Consider the following 24141-nt stretch of genomic DNA (forward strand, 5'->3'; position numbering starts at 1 on the left):
AATTTACTAACCTATATACAAAAAAGTAAAATAAAGAAAAATAAAAAAAAATATTCTGATGAAGAGTAAACTTGCAAAGGTTTTACACACAAAGAAAAAGTATAAATCAGCTCAACATGGCACACATGCGCTGAAATAACGCTGGATGAGCATCGCGACAAAATATTTCGTGTTTTACAGAAGGTTTGTATCCGAAACCAGAGTTAATATCATACGACAGTTCTTTCATTTTAGTTTCTGGAAACGAGTAGCGCCATCCGCCTTTCCACCGTGTCCCCCTCCCCTTCTCCTCCCTCTCGCTCTCTCTCTCTCTCTCTCTCTCTCTCTCTCTCTCTGTCTCTGAACTTGAATGGGCTTCCTACGACTAATCTGCCGTGGTTTAATGATTAACGTTATTTCTGCTATTCCAAAATTAAGCGCATTAATTTAGGCCAAGTTTCTGCATCTCATAGTGGTGTAGCCTCACATTAGAGCAGTCTTCAATGATCGGTGAGTGCACAGCAGACTATCCCTATTTCCTTATGCCGAAGTTCCGTAGCTGAAGCACGTTGTCAGTGTTCGGCCAAGTGAGACGTTACATGTGTATCAACGTACGCTCCGGTACCACACCACATAGGAAGCGCAACACGATTTTCCGCTGTCGTGTTTATTGTAGCATAGTAGGGATCGGCCTTCACCAGGCTCTCAGCTGGTGGGCGTCTACTACCGCACAGTAGGGGGCAGCATCCTGGCGGCTGAAGACGTCCAGACCTGGGGGCGACGGCGGCGGCGGCGGCTGGTCGAACTGCAGAGCGCCGGGGGTGGAGGCCGTGGGGTAGCCGTGGCACAGGAATGACTCCTCCTCGGCTTTGACGGCGGCGGTGGCAGCCAGAGGCAGGTGGTAGGCTGGCGGGGGCGGTTGCGGGGGCGGCGGGCTGGCGCACGGCTTGCCGTCGCGCACCAACACCGGAACCGCGATGCGCCGCGGTTGCTGCTGCTGCTGATGTTGCTGCTGCTGCTGATGTTGCTGCTGCTGGCACGGTGGTGGATGTTGCCGCGAGGACGGCGTCAGGTTCTATCAAGAGGTAACGTGTACAGCTCAGATAAAGGTTTGGGTAACCAACTGCTATTTCGATCACACTTAATTACTTATGGATCAAGGAAGCACAAGATAGAAAGCCGGCCGCTGTGGCCGAGCGGTTCTAGACACTTCAGTTCGGGACCGCGCTGCTGCTAGGGTCGCAGGTTCGAATCCTGCCTCGGGCATGGATATGTGTGATGTTCTTAGGTTAGTTCTGTTTCAGTAGTTATAAGTCTAGGGGACTGATCACCTCATATGTTGAGTCTCATAGTGCTTAGAGCCATTTGAACCATTTTTTGAGCAAGATAGAAAAAATGGGTTTAACGTCCCATTCATTCCTAGGTCATTAAATACTTATCCAACACGTGCGTATACCAATGGGAAGTAGGGGCAAAATTTCAAAACAAACGATCTAAAACTTTCGGAGATTTGCGATTAGGAACATTTACATTTTCTATATAAGTACAAACAAGACGTTCGTTTCTTCAAAATATCAAATCTCCGGAAGTTCTTATTGGGTTGCTTTGAAACTTAGACACAAAGTGAGTTCGAATAACCGAGCGTTTTTATATATACCTACTGTAACGGCATGTGGTATGTATGTAATAGACATATGTAACAGAAGGGGAAACATTATAAAAATGTAAATGTTGGTTTGTTCAAAATCTGTGATCTCCGAAAGTTCTAGAACGATATCTTAGAGATATTGACACAACTTTGAATCCCAATATGGATGTATTTTTAGTGTGTAATTCTTTAATATATGTATATTTTCAATACATACAGCATATATATAATATGTAAAGGAAAACATTATTACGAAAAATCTCAAATGTACCTTCCAATTGACTTCAAACTTTTCCACGTTTGTACAGCAAAACGTTTAGACGCATACAGACTACATACTTTTTAGTATATAAAACATATAAAATATACTATAGTGGAACGTTGTTAGGAAACAGGAGAGGTATATTTATGACATATTGGTTTATGATTAGAACAATAGTACAGAATGTGAATTCCTAATAACACTAAAAAACGCTCAGGGTCACAGTGAGAGCGGAAGAGGAGACGAACGGAGTGGTGGAAGGAAATTAACACAGAAAACGGCAAGGAGGAGATAGACAGACAGAGGGGGAGAAAGTGGTGGACAGAGAGAGGGGGATGGAGGAGAAGACGGACAAAGAAAAGGGGAGGGTAGATAGAAGTGAAAGGGGAGAAAAGGAGATTAGGACGTATATCTAATTCCCTTACATATTAGAAACCTGTGTATTCCGTTTTCTTCCTTTTCTGTTTAAGCAGACGGAGCCACTGAAAAGCACGGCCGGATACAGCTAGTGATACGCAAAAATTCTTTCCTATCGAATGATCATCTGGAAAGAACGGAAAGTGAAATCTTAGCCCTAATAACCAAAATTCAGGATTATTGAGGTAGAAGGAGAGAGCACAGACAACATAACATACGGATACTGTAACAACATATTTGGCCTAAAACGTGAAGAGAATCGAAGATTTGATGTACGTAGGTGCAACGACATTATGTTTGGTGATACGGAGATTTATTTTTGGTGGAATACATAACCTTCCAAAGAACAGAGTATAGAAAATTTTCTCTGGGAGGCAGTTAGGGATTAATACGGCCAAGTAATGTGAATTTTTCCTTCACGCCATCTATTAGTCTAGAACCGCACTTAAGGTACGTACAATAGTCTACGTTTCCATCTATTCACATAATCCTGGAAAACTGGTAAACGAGCTGCCTGAAACATAGATAAGGAAATAAATGCCATTGCTAGGAGACTGGTACAAGAAGCGACAGTAAGTGATTCGTTTCACAGTGAATTGCTATCTCGTGTAATGCGAATAAGCCGATACAATAGTGCACTTACTTTAATAAAATTTTGTTCGTGTTTATTCTGCTTCTGTCGGCGTGTAAGCGATTTCTGATCTGTAACTAGAAAGTTTCTCATCCACGTCGTATTCTCAGCTCTAAGATCATTTCCGTTTCCGTTGTATTACGCAGACTTATTTAACTATTGTGATGTTAGTAAAAGGGTTGCCCGAAAGTAATGCACTGCATTTATTTCTTAAACAATTATTGTTTGAACGTAATGAGGATTACACACACGAAAGAACGGTGTTTTACCTACACACCCTATTTTTCCACGTAATCTCTAACGAGTTCTATGGTCTTCCTCCAGCGCGAAACAAAATCGTGTATCCACCGTCGGTACCAGTCCTTGTCCTGGTGCCGGAGCATCGTCTTCAAAATATCTTCCACGAATGGCATCCTTTAATGGTCCAAACAAGTGTAAGACCGAGAGGCTAGGTCAGGGCTGTAGGGGTAACACCGTCCATCCCTGTTCTGCGATGTGTTCCGCAGTCCTCAGACTTGTATGGGCACGAGTGTTATCGTGTTGCGGCAAAACATCTCGTGGGTTGCTGTGGCGCCGAAGTCACTTGAAGCGCGTCTTGAGGTTTGTTAATGTGTTGACAGATGCTTCTGAATTAATGGTACCGCCTCTTAGCATCACATCAATGAAAATCACACCATCACAGTCCCAGAACACGGTGATCATGACATAACCGGCGGAAGCAGTTGAATTTTTGCTGCTGCGGGGAGTGGGAATGGCGCCATTCCATCAACTGTCGTTTTGTTTCGAGCTCAAAATGTTGAACCCAGGCTTCATCACCTGTTACAATCCGGAACAAGAAGGCCTCTCCCTCAGCTTCAAAACATTGCAACAAATCAAGACAAATGTTTTTTCTGTATAATTTGTGATCCACCGTTAGACTCCGCGGACCCATCTTGCACAAACTTTTGAATATGCAAGAGTGCGGATAATTGCATCCACACTTCCGCTGCTGACTGACAGATGCAGCGCCAACTGACGAGTTGCAATGCGTCTGTCCTAGCGAATGACGACATCAGCTCGCTACAACATGTCAGGTGTGACAGCCGTGGACGGTGTCCCCGACCGCTGCAAATCGTGGAGCTCCACCGAACCTCCTTCTGATGACCTCAACCTCCGTGCCCAGAGACTAACTGTACTTCAGTCGACAGCAGATGCTCCATAGATTTTGCACAAGCGTTTGTGAATATTCCTCACAGTTTCTTTCTCTGCAGTGACAAATTCAATGACAGCACATTGCTTGGAACGTTCATCACCTACACACGCCATTTTGAAACTGTCCTGCAGCTACGCTATCTGTCGGAAGTGACGGAAACTTGGCGCGTTCACCCAGGAGACTACAAATAATACATACTTAGCGCTTCGCACTCGTAGGATTGTTTTTGGATGAGAAAAAATTGCGGTGCGTTACTTTCTGGGCAATCCTCGTGGTAGTCGAAAAGGATATTTTGTAATGATGTTGACAAAATTGTCATATTACTGCAGAATGAATGGGGACAAATATTGAAATACGGACAACGTTACATAAATGTTTTTGTATTAATGGAAATATTTTGTACAGTTGCGATTGTTTGTTATTCATTAGTGTTTGTTATTTGACACTGTCGTCCTCCGAGCTAGTTGATGTTTCGTTGTTGCATGTTCTACACTTCTTAATAATATTGTGTTGACTGTCATTTCAGTTTGTGGTACTTTCACATGTGTTACGCGTATATCTCACATATAAACCAACCGCTTTTTTTTAAATTCTTACGTTAGATATGTAAAATAATATTTTACGCATGTTTTACATCAATCGCAAATATGCTTTATCTTGTATGTTATTTTATAATGAGTGTGTCTTGGACTTACAGGAAGAAATTGACTACTGGTATTTTTGTTTGTTGTTTATTGCTTCAATCTCATTTGGGCATTCGTTCGTGACTTCTTTTATTAGACCTTCTTCATTATATTATGAAAATTGATTCTCTAAATATATTCTGTATATTATTCAGTTCCTTCTATTTTAAGATAAGCTAAGTCAATGAGTGTTTGAACAATGGCAGATTGTGGACGAACCGTAAATTGCTGTGTAATGATATTTAACTGTGCACTTCTGGAAAAAAACAGAAAGCTAATATATTGTAGTTTTCCATCACTGTCACTCGTTTCTCGTGCAATTTGTTGCGTTTATTAGGAACAATTTCCTCTTCCAGGTACTGACACAGTCCTTAAGTACAAAAACAACTATCATGTTACACTAACAATCTGTCAACATGCCTTTTGATATATGTGTAAGGCGGCAAAACGTGTGATAGAACTATAAACTAGACATGACTGTTATGGGCAGTTTTTCTGTGATTTTCACAGGATTTTGTGTAAACGTGGTCGATGTTAATATAGTGAACTAGTTAATACTGTATTTCATTCTGCCGAGTTCGGTGTTATTATTTCGAATTACTCCGCCGCGCGGTATAGGCGCCTTGTCAGGGTTCCCCCCCCCCCCTCCCGACGGAGGTTCGAGTCCTCCCTCGGGCTTGGGTGTGTGTGTTGTCCTTAGCGTAAGTTTGTTTGAGCTAGATTAAGTAGTGTGTAAGCCTAGGGACCGATGACCTCAGCAGTTTGGTCCCATAGGAACTTACCACAGATCGAATTACTGTCAACTAAGAAGGAAATTACAGCTCTTAATTTATGATTTTACGCTACTTCAGATGTTCCAGTGAGTTAGAAAAAAAATTCCCTACGAGGTGCCGGATAGCCGTTCCAGTCGAAATTAAGTCCTGAGAAGGTGGTTGCACGTTATGAGAAGGTTCATAGAAACGTTTCTAACACCAGCCAACTAGGTTTACTTTCTTTAATCTTTATTTTTTTTTAGTCATATAATTCTTGAAAACATTGATTAAGATTTAACAGGCAATTTCAGCCCGAGCTTTGGATTGATGGTTCAAATGGCTCTGAGCACTATGGGACTTAACATCTATGGTCACCAGTCCCCTAGAACTTAGAACTGCTTAAACCTAACCAACCTAAGGACATCACACAACACCCAGTCATCACGAGGCAGAGAAAATCCCTGACCCCACCGGGAATCGAACCCGGGAACCCGGGCGTGGGAAGCGAGAACGCTACCGCACGATCACGAGCTGCGGACCTTGGATTGAGATATTCCTGGACGGGAGCGCAGTGTTGATGTACCTTTGGGACATCTGAGATTCTAACCCCTCAACTAGAAGTTCAATAATGACGAGACCCAGTTTTTTTACTACATGCTCGAGCGCTTTGCGCAATTCCACCAGCAGACAGGCGGTATACCTTCACTGTGACGGCAGCGGCGGCGGCGGCGGCGGCAGCAGCGGCTGCGGCGGCGGCTGCGGTGGCGCCCTCTAGGAGACGCTGCCTCTTGTTCTTGTAGCGGCGGTTCTGGAACCAGATCTTCACCTGCGTCGATGTCAGCTTGAGGTGCGACGCCAGGTGCTCGCGCTCCTGGGCCGACAGGTAGCGCTGCTGCTTGAAGCGTCGCTCCAACTCGTGCACCTGCGCCTGTAACGCAACACACACACACACAGTCACGTACTTTCCCTTTGCGATGACTCCGAAACTATGACAGGATTCTCCTACTGAATTCTTAAAGTTAAGGCATCCTTGCCCCGTCCGCGTCGCTCCCCAGTAAAATTTGCGCTCACCGACTAGAACACCAGTGCCCTATCGCAGCCATGCCATGGGAATCATTTAAGAAAAAAATTTAAAAAAGCCCCTCGAAGAAATTATCCGAATGACACGGAAATCGGTGTAGGTGATGTACATATACAAACAAACAAATAATTATAATTGCAGAAAAATTAGATGACTTGTTCAAGAAAAAGAGCTTCACAGAACTAAGCTCGTCAATATGCGTCGGTCCACCTCTGGCCCTTATGCAAGCAGTTTTTCGGCTTGGCATTGATTGATAGCGTTGTTAGATGTCCTCCTGATGGCTATCGTGCCAAATTCTGTCCTACTGGTGCGTTAGGTAGAATCGTGAAATGGTCGGTGGGCCGTGCCCACGATGCTACAAACGTTCTCATTTGCGGAGAGATTAGGCGACCTTGCTCGCCAAGATAGAGTTTCGCAAGGACGAAGACAAGCAATAGAAACTGTTGCCATTTGCGGAATGGCGTCATCTTGCTGAAATGTAAACCTGGATGGCTTGCCCTGAAGAAACCTTACGGAGCGTAGAATATCGTCTACGTACCAATGTGCTGTAAGGGTGCCGCGGATGAAGGCATGGCTGACCCCGTGGAACTCCTTGTCAAAATCTAGAAATGCCAAATCACTATGAACAGAATTAACAGCAGCCACTGATATAACGTCACGACATTCAGCTACCGGGGTCAGAATAGTATGACCAGGATTACAGTTTTGATGCTCAGCAGCAATTTTCCGCAGCAACGCAGACAGCTGGTTATTCGCAGCCCTCGCCACAGTCTTATAAATAAAATTGAATAAGGGAATAGGAAGAAAGTTATCAGTTGCTGCCTGACCAGAACTTTTAGGAATCAGCAACGTTTTGTTAACTGGAAACGAGTCGGGCACAAGCCCTTCTCTCAACACTTCATTCAGAAGAATTGCTAAAAACAAACGCCAAAAACGCACATAAAACTCCTTAGGCAGGCCAATCAATCCCGGCCACTTGCTAAAAGGCGATATGACAGTAAGATCATATACATCGTCACATCGGCAAGCTTTAACACTGAAGAGACAAAGAAACTGCTCCACCTGCCTAATATCATGTAAGGCCCCACGAGCATGCAGAAGTGCCGCAACACGACGTGGCATGGACTCTACTAATGTCTGACGTAGTGCTAGAGGGTTCAAATGGCTCTGAGCACTATGGGACTCAACTGCTGAGGTCATTAGTCCCCTAGAACTTAGAACTAGTTAAACCTAACTAACCTAAGGACATCACACACATCCATGCCCGAGGCAGGATTCGAACCTGCGACCGTAGCGGTCTTGCGGTTCCACACTGCAGCGCCTTTAACCGCACGGCCACTTCGGCCGGCAGTGCTAGAGGGAACTGACACCATGAATCCTGCAGGGCTGTCCATAAATCCGTTAGAGTACGAGATGGTGAAGTTCTCTTCCGAACAGCACGTTGCAAGGCATCCCAGATATGCTCAATAATTTTCATGTGTGGTGAGTTTGGTGGCCAGCGGAAGTGTATAAACTCAAAAGAGTGTTCCTGGTGGCACGCTGTAGCAATTTTGAATATGTGGGGTGTCGCATGGTCTTGCTGGAATTGCCTACGTCAGTCGGAATGCGCAATGGACACGAATGAATGTAGGTGATCAGTCAGGATGCTTACGTACTTGTTTCCTGTGAGAGTCGTATCTAGCCTCCAACTGCAGACGCCCAACGCCATTGCAGAGCCCCCAACAGATTGAAAAATCCCGTGCTGACATGCAGGGCCCATAGATTAATGAGGTTCTCTCCTCACCCATACACGTCCATCCGCTACATGCAATTTGAAACGAGACTCGTGCGACCAGGTAACATGTTTCCAGTTATCAACAGTCCAATGTCAGTGTTGACGTAAAGCTTTGTGTCGTGCACTCATCTAGGGTACACGAGTGGGCCTTCGACTCCGAAAGCCCATACCGACGATGTTTAGTCGAATGGTTCGCACGCTGACGCTTGTTGATGGCCCATCATTGAAATCTGCAGCAATTTGCGGAAGGGTTGTATTTCTGCCACACTTAAAGATTCTCTTCAGTCGTCGTTGGTCCTGTTCTTGCAGGATCTTTTTCCGGCCGTAGCGATCTCGGAGAATTGATGTTTTACTCGATTCCTTATATTCATGGTACACGCGTGAAATGGTGGTATGGGAAAATCCCCACTTCATCGCTACCTCGGAGATGCTGTGTCCCATAGTTCGTGCCAGAAAGAAAACAATAACATCACGTTCAGACTCACTTAAATCTTGATAACCTACCATTGTTGCAGCAGTAACCGATCTGGCAACTGTGCCAGACACTTGCTGTCTTACATAGGCGTTGCCGACCGCAGTGCCGTTTCTACCTGTTTACATACCTCTGTAGTTGAACACACATGCCTATACCAGTTTATTTTGCGCTTCAGGGTAGATAAACAGGCGCAGCAATGCGAGCCGCTGGTCCGATTCTGCCCTGTCAGCATTAAAAGGGAGAAACGCATAAGCCAGCAAATCTGAAGAATAAGGAACGATATTCCTTATTCCGACCACCTAAATTAGTTTATCAATCTGTATCTAGATCGATTGCTGAGTGTACTGACGAGTCAGACGGTTGGGGGCTTGCACTCCGGACTCTGGAAACTTGGTGTTTCTTCTCTTTACGAAACCCCCTGAGCTCAGGTTTGACGCGTTGTTTACGACTGGAAGGGAATACAGCATCGGCAGTCGGGGACGTAGGCGGTTCTTGAACATTAACCGAAGTAGGTTACAAACAAGGTGTCGCAGAGGCCCATTCCGCAGGATGTGGTCCTTGGAATTCAGATCGACGCACAAGAGGGCGGTCAGGATCACAACTTCGGGGTCAACAGGTAGGATTTCCTGGCCACCAATCGCCCCAACTAGCGTCACAGTTTTTAGTTCCGATGTTACCTGGATGGGGGACATCAAGGGAACAGAAAATTTTAGGGGCGCTTCAGTTTGCTGCAACATCAGAAGGCTCAACGACTTTTCCACCCTAGGATGGTTCCGGAGGAGTTACCTCGACCGCGAGAGGAGAAACGCTAGAGACCACACCATCTGCTTTCGCACCATGGGCCCCATCAGGAATGCAGGACTCAGCACTGCAAGATACATCTGCCAACAAAGTAACCTCTGGCGAGTGTTGGGCGAGGAGCAGACGTGTCCGTCTCTTCACACTCCTGCGTACGACGTCTGTGTTGCATTGAGGACACTGTGAGATTGGGAACAATAATTTCAGGACCGTGCTGCGAGGATAAAGGCAGAAAGTCGGGAACAATAAGCTGCGCATTCCTCTGTTGTTCCATATCACCCAGGGAAGCGTAGCATCATCATCGTGAGCAGCAGAATCGATATCAGCTAACGTCAATTTCCGACGCTGTGCAAATGAGGACTTCAACACAAATATCTGCCTCATGGAATTAGATCTGAGGTTTCCACTTTCATTGGAAAGAAAGCAAGTCTCACTGGCTCACTTTACATTATGTGAACGCTACAGTCACAGACCCGTGGATGGGAAGGAATGTTAACATTTGTTTATCATCTCTACTGAACGGATTCCGCAATAATACTGCCGTCGGTGTTGAGTGGACCAGAGTTCACTTGGTATATCCTTGACATCAACGTAAATTTCCTTAAATGAACAGTCGTTAACTTCCGATGGGAGAATGAACACTCGGGCGTTGAAGCACTCTAGTTCCACGTTAGCAAGAGACACCATACTTATAGAACCTGCATGGTGCTTAGAGGGAACTTGTGAACCATGACGCAAAAGCAGCCTATCCACTTGTAGTGGATCCAAAAACTTAACGAAACAGACATTGTTATCAGAGTCGAAATAGGCAGTATGAACCTCATCGGATGTTACATGAACGGTGTCGACGAGCCGGTAATGAATCTCCAAAGACCCGAACTGTACGGGAAGCGTGGATTTCTCGAAACCAAAGGTGGCTGTACCTTTTCTTTGAACACACTAGGAACCCGTGGCGGAGATTATGAGGGGACAAGCCGCTTCCGACGGACACACACAACTATCGTTACAGACCAAACGACTACGTAACACACACGTAGACACGAACCAGTCTGAATTAAAGCTGTTCAAGCGAGCGACGCTGCAGTGGGTGATGAACTAACAACCTTTCCGCTCGGCACTACTAGACCGCCACACCAGATGCGAGTTAGTTCTCACTTGCTGAGTTCTCGAAGCACTTCTGCTCTTGCGAGCTATGGCGGCCGTTCGCTGGTTGGCAATGGCATGATCTCAACAACTTATCTTTAATTCGCCATAATTTGTACGAAAGACATACAGGACAACAATTTCTAAACTATATGGAAAAAACCTAAATTAGTTACTAACTATGTCGTTCACACACTTTATTCAACTGGGAAACGTCACTAAAGGTATTGGAATTTAGGTTATTGCATGATCGATATGCTTGCCATCATTGGAGATCATGTGGCGCAGACGAATAGCAAAATTCTGCACCACCCACTGAAGTTTCGGAACATCGACCCTGTCGATGATCTCCTGAATAGCTCTTTCCAGCTCATAAATGGTTTTGGGGTTATTGCTGTACACCTTGTCTTTAATACAGCACCACAGAAAGCAGTCGCGTGTGCTCAGATTCAGAGAAAATGGCGGCCAATCGAGGCCCATGCCAGTGCCGTCTGCGTACCCCAGAGCTAGAATGCGGTCCCCGAAGTGCTACTCTCGTGCTTCAATGGGGTCGAGCTCCGTCTTGTATGAACCACATCTTGTCGAAATCAGGGTCTCTTGGGATAATGCGGATGAAATCACCTCCCAAAACCTTCATGTACCGTTCGGTAGTCACCATACCATCAAGGAATATCGCACCGATTATTCCGCGACTGGTTATTGCACACTACACACCTGTTGAGGGTGATGAGACTTCTCGATCGTGAAATGCATATGCTCAGTTCCTCATTTGCGCCAATTTTTCTTATTGACGAACCCATCCAAATCACAACAACAAGGTGCGTACTCATGCGCATACTAATTGCCATCATGCCCTGCAGCCAAGTGTGCAATTTGAACGTCGTAACGCAAACTGTTCAGAAGTTATGACGATTTTATTTCATATAGTTTAATAATTGTCACCCAGTATCAATTACATACAAAGCATCCGCGTTAGTCAGTGTACCTATTACTTAAAAACGGTTCATAAACCTCACAGCAACTCCTCAGATTATCTTGCGAGGAAAGGACTTCAATTTACATATAAAGAGATTAGACAACTGTGAGTGTGCCACTGGCAATTATAAACAGTACGGGCACAATGGCAGCCAAGCATTATACTATACAGTTTATTTAAGCCTCTAAAGTCCAAGGACAAGGATGACGACTTGGTGCTTTGAAAGACTGTCAAACTGTATACGTGACGATCCTATAAAGTTGTTTCAAATATATGGCGTACGGAGAAAAGTACCAGTAGAGAGCATACAGTGCTGGAAACGAGTAAAAACTAGATATGTCTGAACGTAGTCTTTGGAAATGATTTAGAAACTCAATTAATGGTATGTTAACCGTGATTTTCTGTGTGTGTTTGCCTGATAGCATGTTACGTGTTTCTATCACACTTGGCGATTCCAGTTTGATCAGAATACGTCGAAGATAGTCGCCTTTTTCTGGTGCTTCCAGCAGCCTCGACCACAGCCAGATTGCGTGTTGCCCTCTTATTTTTAACCGACTTCTGCGCACTGTAAGCCCTTTGAAGCGCATTTACTTTACTACCCCAGTGCCTTGTTACGTATTAAGCGTATCTCCTCGATTCGTCCCAGCTCTGAAGATTGAGATAACTGAAAATATCTTAATAGATCTTATCAGAACAGATGAGAAACCAACGATGGGTTCGTCAGACTGAATTATCCAGTAGAGCAGAATATAATAAAATATTATCTAAAGATCGCCTAGAATAAATTGGCAGTACATAGTAATTCGTTTAGATAATCTTATCATTATACATTATTATACGAACATTTAAAAGGATGCTTGGTTCCATTTATACATTATACATTATTATACGAGCATTTTCCAATATCTCGTTCTTAAAAATAAATAAGTTGTCGCCATGTACAGCCTGGTACTAAGTCTACACAGAGAGGGGGCTGTGTAATCAAGGATTGTGTCTAAGTATGAATGACCGATAACAGTAAACTCGTTCAAATAAGCTGTATGGTTACAGAGACCTTATAAAGTCTCATATATATATATATATATATATATATATATATATATATATATATATATATATATATATGTGTGTGTGTGTGTGTGTGTGTGTTCAGATTAAAGAGACGAATGAAAATTTATACAAAGGCTGGGATACAAATCAGGGCTTCCTGCTCACTTGGCAGATGCACTAATCACTACGACACCCTGACACATGGAGGACCAAGCCTGAAACATGCTGCGACAGTCCGTGCAGTTGTGCAAAGCCACTGTACCAGCGTGGCGTAGTGGGTAGTGCAACTAGGCCTATCTACTGAATAGAAGAAGACCCGTGTTGGAATCCCGCCTTCGAACACATTTTCATTCTTTGCTTCAGTAAAATTTTTGTTTCACTCCCTATTCACGGTAAAATCTAACCAAAACATTCGCATTATAAGTTGGAGAATCTTAGTAACAAGGAGAGAGCTTTCACTTTAAGCGAAGCTGGAGCCATAGCTAGTCGTCATCTCGTCCGTCAGAGTCGATAAAAAACGAGGAAATCTGCTTTACACTGAACATCAGTGCGAGTTCTGAGATTAGACGAACACCAATTAGCATAGCAAAACCAGGATCAGAACTCGGTTATAAACAGAGGCTTGACATCAACAATACACTACCGTTTGATTATAAGCCAGAGAGCAAGCACAAATAAAATCAGTGTGCAAAATGAAATCATTAATTTTTTTCAGCCTACCAGAGACTGAGTTTCGCATTCATATGTCAGTCAGAAGACGCTCCTGGCAGAGTATTGTACATCAGCGGCTACTGTCAATTGCTAGTTTAATGTTGGATTATATAGAATCCTTTAGAGTAATAAAACTACGTCTGAGTTATCTGTTGGTTGTAATTAGAAAAACTGTGTTACAGCGGGAAGTAGGAACTGAAATTTAATGATATCAAACTTCCTTATCATAGATTTAATTTATAAAACCATGTGTTTACTGAGAATGATATTGTATATTTGTGCTGGATGTCGCTGTTGTGCATGAATTTGAATATATTTAGAGTAATATGATGTAAGAACCAAGTTAGTTGTAGGTGATAGCTGATTTTCCTTTTTCACTACAATTCTTTTTAGCCGTCAAAATGACATGAATATGAAGGTCATTCATCCGAACTGTCTATTTCACATTTATGCAAGGGTGCCTAATGTCTGGCAGTCTATGGAGGAGAGCCTAACAGCCCAATTAGATCAAGTGAACAATAATAAATATATTAATCGACCTCTAGTTTATGGGCACTGGGTTATGCAAGAATGTAGCAGCAACTGACAGACGTCAAAATTCAAAATTCATGAGGCATGACAATTCCTCTTGTAACAATTTGTGCAAAACCACTTTTTTCCGATGTGATATTCATGCTCTTTTTATATAAAGTGTAAGTCAAAAGTAAAGGTACATCCTTTAAGCTTTTATAGCATTAGTGATACTGAACAAAAACCGTCATATGGACATATGTCCTGTTCTTAACAGTTTCCGAGGGATCTAGTGGAAACAGGGGGGGGGGGGGGGGGGGGATGTAGCAAACCAAATACAGGTGATAATGAATGTAAACTGCGATCTAATTATTTCTTTAATTGTGTATATTTCTTCAAAAAATATATACAAAAGTTCTATCGTCCACTGTAATGCATTTTGCAGCTCTTATAGACAGTTGCTGTGATGCTCATCTGAGCTCATTTTTACTCTTCTTTACATGAGCGCACAAACACTATGTGATCAAAAGTATCCGGACAGCCCCAAAAACGTTTTTCATATTAGGTGCATTGTGCTGTCACCTACTGCCAGGTACTCCATATCAACGACCTGAGTGGTCATTATCGTGAGAGAGCAGAATGGGGTGCTCCGCGGAACTCACGGAATTCGAATGCGGTTAAGTGATTGGGTGTCACTTGTGTCATACGTCTGTATGCGAGATTTCCACACTCCTAAACATTCCTAGGTCCTCTGTTTCCAATGTGATTGTGAAGTGGAAACGTGAAGGGACATGTATAGCACAAAAGCGTACAGTCCCACATCGTCTGTTGACTGTCAGAGACCGGCGACCGTTGAAGAGGGTATAATGTGTAATAGGCAGACATCTACCCAGACCATCACTCAGGAATTCCAAACTGGATCAGGATCCACTGCAAGTACTATGACGGTTAGGCGGGAGGTGAGAAAACTTGGATTTCATGGTCGAGCGGCTACCCATGAGCCACACATGACGCCGGTAAATGCCAAACGACGCCTCGCTTGGTGTAAGGAGCGTAAACATTTGACGATTGAACAGTGGAAAAACGTTGTGTGGAGTTACTAATCACAGTACACTATGTGGCGATCGGATGGCAGGGTGTGAGTACGGCGAATGCCCGGTGAACGTCATCTGCCAGCGTGTGTAGTGTCAACAGTAAAATTTGGAGTCGGTGGTGTTATAGTGTGGTAGTGTTTTTCCCCTTGTTGTTTTGCGTGGCACTATCACAGCACAGGCCTACATTGATGTTTTAAGCACCTTCTTGCTGAAGAGCAATTCGGAATGGCGATTGTGTCTTTCAACACTGTGGCGGAGTAGTTACACGACAATAACATTCCCGTAATGGACTGACCCGTACAGAGTCCTGGCCTGAATCCTATTGAACACCTTTGGGATGTTTTGGAACTCCGACTTCGTGCCAGGCCTCACCGATCGACATCAATACCTCTCCTCAGTGCAGCACTCCGTGAAGAATGGGATGCCATTCCCCTGGAAACCTTCTAGCACCTGATAGAACGAATGTCTGCAAGAGTGGAAGCTGTCACCAAGGCTAAGTGTGGACCTACACCATATTGAATTCCAGCATTACCGATGGAGGGCGCCATGAACTTGTAAGTCATTTTCAGCCAGGAGTTTGGATACTTTTGATCACATAGTGCATGTAAGATATGAGCGAGAAGTTCGTCCTTTGAGTCCTTTCGACGTTTGTGGACTTCGCTCTTAAGCAAACTCCACGAACATTAAAAAAATTTAGTCTGATCGGATAACCTAAGTGGCCAAGAAATGACTCACGACGACTGATCTAACACCCAGGATAGATTTCGGTGAGGTACTGTGTGACTGTCTGTAAGGAATTTGCAAGCGAAGTGCGCATTAGTCCGTAAAGACAACACTACGTATCCCACTATATACGATACTGCAGTGGACTTGTTGTTCAGAAGAAGGATACAATATTTCTTCGGACATGTACGCATTTCATAAGAAACAGGTACTACTGCTATTACAACCGTTATAAATTCGCAGTAGCGAATATGGAGAACGATCCGTTGTGTAATGGAATGACGATGGTGAAAACTTTTGCCGGTCTGGGACACGAAACCGGATTTTCCGCTTTATGCGAACGATAGATGAATCTCCTCATCTACAATCCCTGCCCTGATCCACATGAATTTCATTTATTTCTTAAAACATAATATTTATGTGAATTAAAGTTTCCTTATGTATACTATCAATATGACTTACGTACGTGGCTGGTCATCCGTGTATTACGCTCAGGGAGGACCAGCAGGTGTTTCTACGATGTACAGCTACGGTAGTAAGCAATGTTCAAAAATAGTATCTTTCGATAGAAATATAGTAGGAAGTTATAGCGAACTATAGCTCTCCATCAATTATGAACAGAAAAAATACAATCCTTAACCGCATTTGAGACTTGCTACAATATGTATATTTAACAATGTTGTCTACTGCTATTATATTTTGGTCCCCAACTAACAAACATTTTTTCAACCAAGTCTCATGTTTATGATAGAAAATATGTAAATGGTAAGTTCTCAGAGTGTCAACTGTTGAGTAAAATGTAACAGATGTGTTAAAAACAGTTCACGTTTGCAAACGTATTTTCAAATATTATTGCCTATTCCTGATATCATTGTCACTTATGTCGTTCGATTTTAAACAGTTTTATAAGATAGAAACGGTACAGAAACATGATTTCTGCAATACGTCCAGCCGGTTGCAACAAGAATTTCCTTTTACCTGGTTTCGACACCGACTAAGGGTGTCTTCATCAGGCACTAAGAATAGATGGTTACTATACCGAACAGAATGATGAAGGGACTGTGGTCCATGTAGTGATTAAAATTCTTCTGGGTATTATGTCGCGACATTGCTAAAGACCAACAACAATAATAAACTTAAACTGACGTTTCGGCCGAATTGCAACGGCCTTCCTCAGGGCACGACTGGTTTTGCATGGGGATAGGTGCTTCTATTTATTACAGACTATCGATGTCTGACGTCACTGTTGTAAAACTTTTAATTGGCCCTCTAAATGTGGTCCATGTAGTTTCATAGGAAATTAAACAACGTAAATGTACAGGCATTTGAAGTGAAATAAAGTTGGCTGTTGTGAGTAAAATTATAGCTACGTTTGCTATACACCGCAAAGGGGTGTAAGAGGAAACAGGCACTGGACGTGGCATGACTAAGAGGCTAACTGGCTGAGGTTGCCATAACGTGGAAGCGAAACATGTCTCACCACCTATTAGCAATCGAAGCTATCAACTGCTTATATTACAAAAATATTTTTAAATATGATAACTGTTCCCATCTTACAAGTTAAAAGCCAGTATTATGCAAACTGAAATATATACAGGCCAAAGCAATAGCAATTGTTCTATAAAATTATGTATGAAAACGATTACAATGTCATAAATAAAAAGGAGCCAGGAAGACGATATTTTAGAGATTTTTTTTGAGGAAAAAGATGAGTAAATTTTAGGCATTTCTAAGTAAGGACTTTATATCAACGAAGAAACTTTTATTACGTAAACTGTAACTGTTCACTCTGAATAAAACCATCATTAAGAGATGGGAGTTTGAAAATTTCTAATTCCTCAAGGATATTAAGTCTGACGCCTTTTTCTCTGCGTGCAGGATACTGATTTCTGTTGAAGACACCCACAGTCGGTGTCGAAACCAGGTTAAAGTAAAATCTTGTTGCAACCGGTTAGGTATATCATAAATGCCCCTGATATCGTTTGTTATTTATGGGATTCATTTTGGCACGGTAAATTTATTCGTTGAAAGAAATTTTAGTACATTCATATGATCTATATTGACTAGGCATTGTCTAAGCAGGAAGTATGATGTTTTTTCATATGACATTTCATAACTGTTGATACGCAGGTGCCCGGTTTGCAGGTGAGAAATCTGATACCTAAGCTACGTCTAAATTGTACCATGACTGATGTCGCATGGTTTGTTAAGATTGGGGGAAGGAGAAAGAGGATGTTGTTCGCCCGGATTTGTGAAATACGCCACTCGTGGTCAGTTAGAAGTACATCATAGAAGTACATCATAGTACTCTCAGTAACAGTATCATTTTTAAATTTAAATTTTCCATAGCTCACTTTCTGTTTTCTTCTCCTTCACTTAAACGTTTACTTAATAGACGCTGTCGTTCCACAAAATCCTCTCCATCTTTGCAACATGCAAACGTCTCGTACTCTGTCCGGGGGCGGCTCGGCTGTATCGTTTCGGGAGTAGGCTGTGCTCTTCAGGCTGAAGTAGGCGACTGTTTGCTTCCTCTCAGGCGTCACGCCTCCACTTGGCGGCGTCTTCCGGTGGACACTTGGGGCGCTGACCCACCACAATGTCCCATCAGAACAGTCGCTTTAAAACCCAATGCAGGCCTCGATGAACTTAAACCTGTGCAAAGTCACCAAAAACAGTTACAGACTGTTTGAAATGTAGTTAACGGTCTCTAATTTATCAATACTTTGGATATAGGGAACCAGTCCTCTATATCACGAACCGGTCAAACGTTGTTCTTCTTCAACAACCTTCTGACTTACTTCCTGTGTTCTATCAATTCGCTATTTCAGTAGTTTCTTCGTATCTGCAGCAGTATTTCCGTTTAAGTAATGTTTGTTAAATTAATTACTATGTACTATGAATTAAACTGTCGCTGAGCAGATACAACTGGGTCGGGATACCTGAACCATGATGTTATGTGGACAGAAATAAGCAGATTTTCTGCTGTTCAGTCCATGTGCGTAACTCTGACGCCATTATCTTACAGGCCGTTGCTGGATAAGTCGCGCACTGTCGACAAGAAGCGTTTTGCAAATATATTTAATCCAGACAGCAATCATCCACAAGGAAACAGAATTGGTGAAACATATTGCATATAACAATGCGCCATGTTTAAAATAAGGTGTGCTGTTGAAATAGATGAGTGCTAGTTATCAATCATTCCGCTACCGGTTGTATAGGATCCATCAGATTGGTCAACAGAAAAGTTACCGACATCTGTTATAAATTAGAGCAACTGTTTACATTGAAAAAAAAAACAGGGGAATGGAGTTATGCGAATCAGTCTCCAAAAGAAATGGTTCAAATGGCTCTGAGCACTATGGGACTTAACTTCTGAGGTCATCAGTCCACTAGAACTTAGAACTACTTAAACCTAACTAACCTAAGGACATCACACACATCCATGCCCGAGGCAGGATTCGAACCTGCGACCGTAGCGGCCGCGCGGTTCCACACTGTAGCGCCTAGAACCGCTCAGCTACTCCGGCCAGCGAATCAGTCTTCGTTGGGCTTTCTAAATCAGAATAAAACACGTATTATTTCTTCTTTATTAAAGTATTCATGTTACTTCATTATACACGATAATGCCATTGCTTCTATTACAATTTTTTTACGATAGATTTTCGACATCGGCTGGGAACGAGAAGCTAATAAAAGAAATACTGTGAAGGAATTTGAACAGAAGGGAATTTTCCACTACCGTCCCAACAACATATCATCATACAAATTCCTTCCGTCGTCCACATTCCTGAATCAGGAATCCCATTTTATTACCACAGAAACAGAACCGAACGGAGGCCCAGCGACTCCTTCCAATCCTTCAAGAAATTCGGGAAGTCAGAGCACAGCAACGTCATCTTCATCATTTTCTTCTGTTTTTCCAACCCCAGCTAAACACCATCGGTACCTCACGTGTGAAGAGCGATAACAATTCAGCTTGCCATCTGACTTCACTTGTTCATCTCAGTGTTACAGGAGTGAAGAGAAAATTGTATTTTGTAAACATCCGAGGAAGGAAGATCAAGATTTGCAGAAATGCCCTCGGTATCCCATAAAAACTTTCAAATCCAGAAGAGGATCCATCTTCATCACCATCTGAAACTGAGTACAAATAAGAAACTTTACCATATAGTTCCTGCAACACCAGATATTACGCCTCGTATCTGTGAAGAAAGGGGAATGTATCAGGTATGATAAGTGCAAGGTGAGGTTTCAAAAAACAGGTGTGGGGGTTGCTGGTCGTAAATAACTCTTCTGTGGGAAATGCATGTGACTACTACTGGAAAAGTTAAAAAATATAATCTTCCATATTGTCTGCAGTTGTATGACTGTTTACAATGATCCATGGAGCTACGTTTAAGATTTAAATAGCACAAAAATTTTTAATTTTTCCATAATTTCAACATTTCAAATTTTGCTAATTACAGAGAGCAAAAATAGATCTTGAAGCAATGTACATTTATCATACAAAATTTATAGCTATGATCAATTGACCATTATAATTCAACATGTTTACTACTCCTTTTGGACCCAAAAATTTGAAATGATTAATTTAGCCCCACCTTACCCTATCCAAAGCACTGGAGTACACAATATATTATTTTTTGTGTTGTCTGTTTCATTATCAGGTACCAAATAAATCACGTGTATTCGAGACTGGACTAACTGATTCAGCCCATTAAACATAATGTGGGACCTCATAAAATAGTAGATGCTGTTTGTCTAATGCTAATTTCCTTACTTTTTTTAGAATCATTCAGAAAAAACATTTGTACATTTGCCGTAAATTGTTGTGTTAAACATGTATCACCTATTTATTTGTTAACGTTTACACAAGGTGCCAGAAATCGACTTAGATGGTGTGATGACTAGTGCGAAAATAACGGAAGGTATTATAAGCAGTGTTTCACTATCATCTGCAAGTTATTCCTATCTATCCATCAACATTTACGGTCTGAAAATCAGTAAAATTTCTGTGATAAGATGCAGTACTTCGTATACTAAATACACGTACACGGTGTGTCACTCCAAAGAATCATCTGGTGAATTTTCTCTTGTGTTTCGAAATATATTTGCAATTTCGTTTTTGCAATGTATCACACGAAACAAATACTACTCATCAGGTCTCTCATTCGCGGCCCAGTGTCGACGGAAAGCGTCGGTTTGTTTCCAGTTACGAACAAAATTACTTTTGAAGCGAAATTTTACGTGCTCATTCGATAGAGCGCTCCAAAATTGGTCTGGTGCGATATCTGTTTTATTGGCATGTATTAACGTGGACAGTAAAATACGAGGAATAAACAGCAATTCACCAGTGATAGCACTGCCTTGGTCCGCGCTTACAGCTGCCGCCAAGCATGCAGCGCTATTGTAACTTTGGGAGATCCGCCTTCTGGCTGCTTCTAACAACTGTAGAAGCACGTTTTTGCTAGATATATGAAGTCATTCATTAACCCCGAGTAAAGACTTTAACATTTCTGTTATACTCTGTCACCAGTCAGTGAAACCAGTGGCCATTCGAAGCGTCTTCTATTCTCCTATGAATGCCAAACTCTTGTTTACTATACAAGTATATGGAGTACACAAGTATTTTGAGCAACATGTTTTGGACATCAACTGGTATTTACCTAAAATACAGCCAATCAATCGTAGCCTTCCTGCTACCTTTTTTTTCTTTTCTTTTTTTTTGTACACAGCTACGACATTTACGCTTTTACGTATTATCTGTTGCACATTTCGCTTTTTCCAGTGCTATTTCAAGCCTAATGTCTTGATCTAACGAGACATTTCTGCAGTTTATACAAGATAAAACTTCCTCATAGCTATTCATATAATTTGTGAAAAGTCTGAAATTCCAATTAATATCATCCGCGTTTGTAGTGTGGGAGTGACAGCATACCAGCGATATGAGCAGTAGTTTACGATTTTTCACCAACAGCAGCGAGTGTTCGGTGCAACAGCATAACACGTCAACGATGTGGTTGTCCTTTACATTTTCGAAGGAGTAAACACTGGGAGGGAGACTGTGCTGTATGACACAGAAGAAATAAAAATATTTAATGCACAGTTCTTTATGACATTTACAGCCTGAAAACAAGGGGAAACAGTAGCTGCTTTTTTCCCGAGGACATACAGCGTTATAGTATGTTTAAAAGAAGTGATCGGTTGATAGGACGTATTCAGAGACATAAAGGGATCAAGAATTAAGCATTGGAGAGAAGTGGGGTTGGCGTCGGACTTAAAACTGTAGATTCAGACCAAGAGATGAATACAATAAGCAGGTTCAAATGGATGTAGTTAACATCAGTCATTCGGAGATAAAGAGGCTTGCATAGAACAGAGTAGCGTGGAGAGATGCATCAAACCAGTCTTCGGATTGAGCACCACAACAACAACATCAGTTGGTGTATCTTGTGCCCGAAAATAAAAAATGAACAGACGTACCGACATTTCAGCTGAGGGATGTAAACCAGCAATAAAGTGAGAAACGGAAAGAAAACAGTGGATGTGATACTTTTAGATTTTGTTAGCAGTTTTTTAATTGTGAAAACTAGGAAGATATGGGAGAACTAGTATACCCCTTAATTTCAACGGAGGTGACACAGAGTACAAAAATTAAGATACTAAAAATGCGTATTCTATCTGAGGGTGGAAAACTGTTGGAAATTCGTAGAAAGATGTAGTGAAAGACGGTTTATTATCCCATTTAGTGAAAGCAACTGTACCTGCATTCATGATCTCTTGTAACGGGGTGGTTTTTGAACACTGAACTTTCTTCATTACCATGAATGGTAGAATGAGTCGAAGGAGTGCAAGGAAACTAGAGATATTGATAGGATATCACAGACAATTTCTCATCATATGACTGTTAGGTCAAATTCTTCTTTTGAATACACGACTCCGTCAGTGTATTATGAAGCGAGGACTGAAGATCCTACGGAGTATACAGAGTGTTCAGGAATTCCCCTTACAAACTTCTAAGGCTTTTAGAGCGGAGTGAATAGATAAAATTGGGAATTTGAAACTACGTCTGGAGACGTATCACTTGTTGTACCATTCCATTCATTAACGGCCAAAGAAATTCCTCGTGTACTCACTGACGGGTACTCTCCAACGCGATGCAGTACGACCTCCTCCAGTTTGCGTGCACCACAGTAATGCCTGCTGACTGTGAAGATACCCCTTCTCGAATCTGTTGCGTAATTGTGGCGAAAAGGATATGCGATGGAGCTTCAATATTCTGAAGGATCATCTCAGCATATTCTGCAAACGTGTACTCAACCATGTTGCTCTAACAGTCACAGACACGTGTAGGAGGCTCTAAACTGGTCAGAGAAGTAGGATGGACGTCAAAAGACATCAGCCAATCCAACGTAAGCACCCCCCCCCCCCAACAACCCTGTTGTATACATACGCAGCAAACATGTTTTCAAACAGCTGTAGCACCGAAATGGTACCTTTCCGGACATTAGTTCATATTCAGAATATTGTGTGCTTACTCCCATCTGCAAGTCCTAGAAGTTTATAACTGGAATTTCCGAACACACCGCATACGTTGAACTTCTCTTGTGAATAGCAGTCTATCCAACATACAGTTTATTAATCTCACTTCCAGTCATTTCTACAATCATCTGTAATCATCCAATTACATAAATAGAAAACATAAGCAACCTTGAACCAATTCAGAAATCCCATAAAGCTACCACGCTCTGTCCCTGTACCCACTGGTTCACGATCGAAGAAGTGACTTTGAAAGTAACTTCCGCATAGTAAAGACACTCCACCAAACAGGTCAACACTTTCGAGCCTGGTGTCATCCCGATTAAAACCCATTTTAGTGAGACTGACAACAGCTTCGGAAGAATACCTTTTTAGAGCAGAGACCTTTATGAGTAAGAAATTTACTCCAACGTTTAAAACCGGAACTTGAAATAATAAAAAATGTGGTTTATTGTTCATTGTAAGTGTTGTGACTTGGCAAGACAGCCAAGTCACTATGAGAGGAAGCCGAAAGGCACGCGTTTAAGCTCACGCAGGCTGGCGTGGGGTCTGGAATAGTTAAGGGAATTTATAGTAGCAAAGAACGTAAATAGCTATTGGAATACTTAACTTTAATTCATAATTGGTGAACATCGGTTTGACGGTACATGCATCACAAGATAAATAGCAATTGATAATGGCGCCGTGCTAGGTCGTAGCAAAT

General features: G+C 42.3%; 1 protein-coding gene across 1 annotated transcript in view; it reads right to left on the reverse strand.

Moving 5' to 3' along the window:
- Positions 1–673: 673 nt before the first annotated feature.
- Positions 674–24141, reverse strand: part of LOC124788550 (homeobox protein Nkx-2.5-like) — a 101033-nt gene continuing 77565 nt past the window's right edge. Inside the window, exons 3-4 of the mRNA XM_047255821.1 lie at positions 6310–6492; positions 674–976 (exon numbers count right to left, since the gene is read on the reverse strand). Of these exons, the coding sequence (XP_047111777.1) occupies positions 674–976; positions 6310–6492 (486 nt within the window). The remainder of the gene's footprint in view (positions 977–6309; positions 6493–24141) is intronic.

This window comes from Schistocerca piceifrons, chromosome 3 (assembly GCF_021461385.2).
Source record: "Schistocerca piceifrons isolate TAMUIC-IGC-003096 chromosome 3, iqSchPice1.1, whole genome shotgun sequence".
NCBI lineage: Eukaryota > Metazoa > Arthropoda > Insecta > Orthoptera > Acrididae > Schistocerca > Schistocerca piceifrons.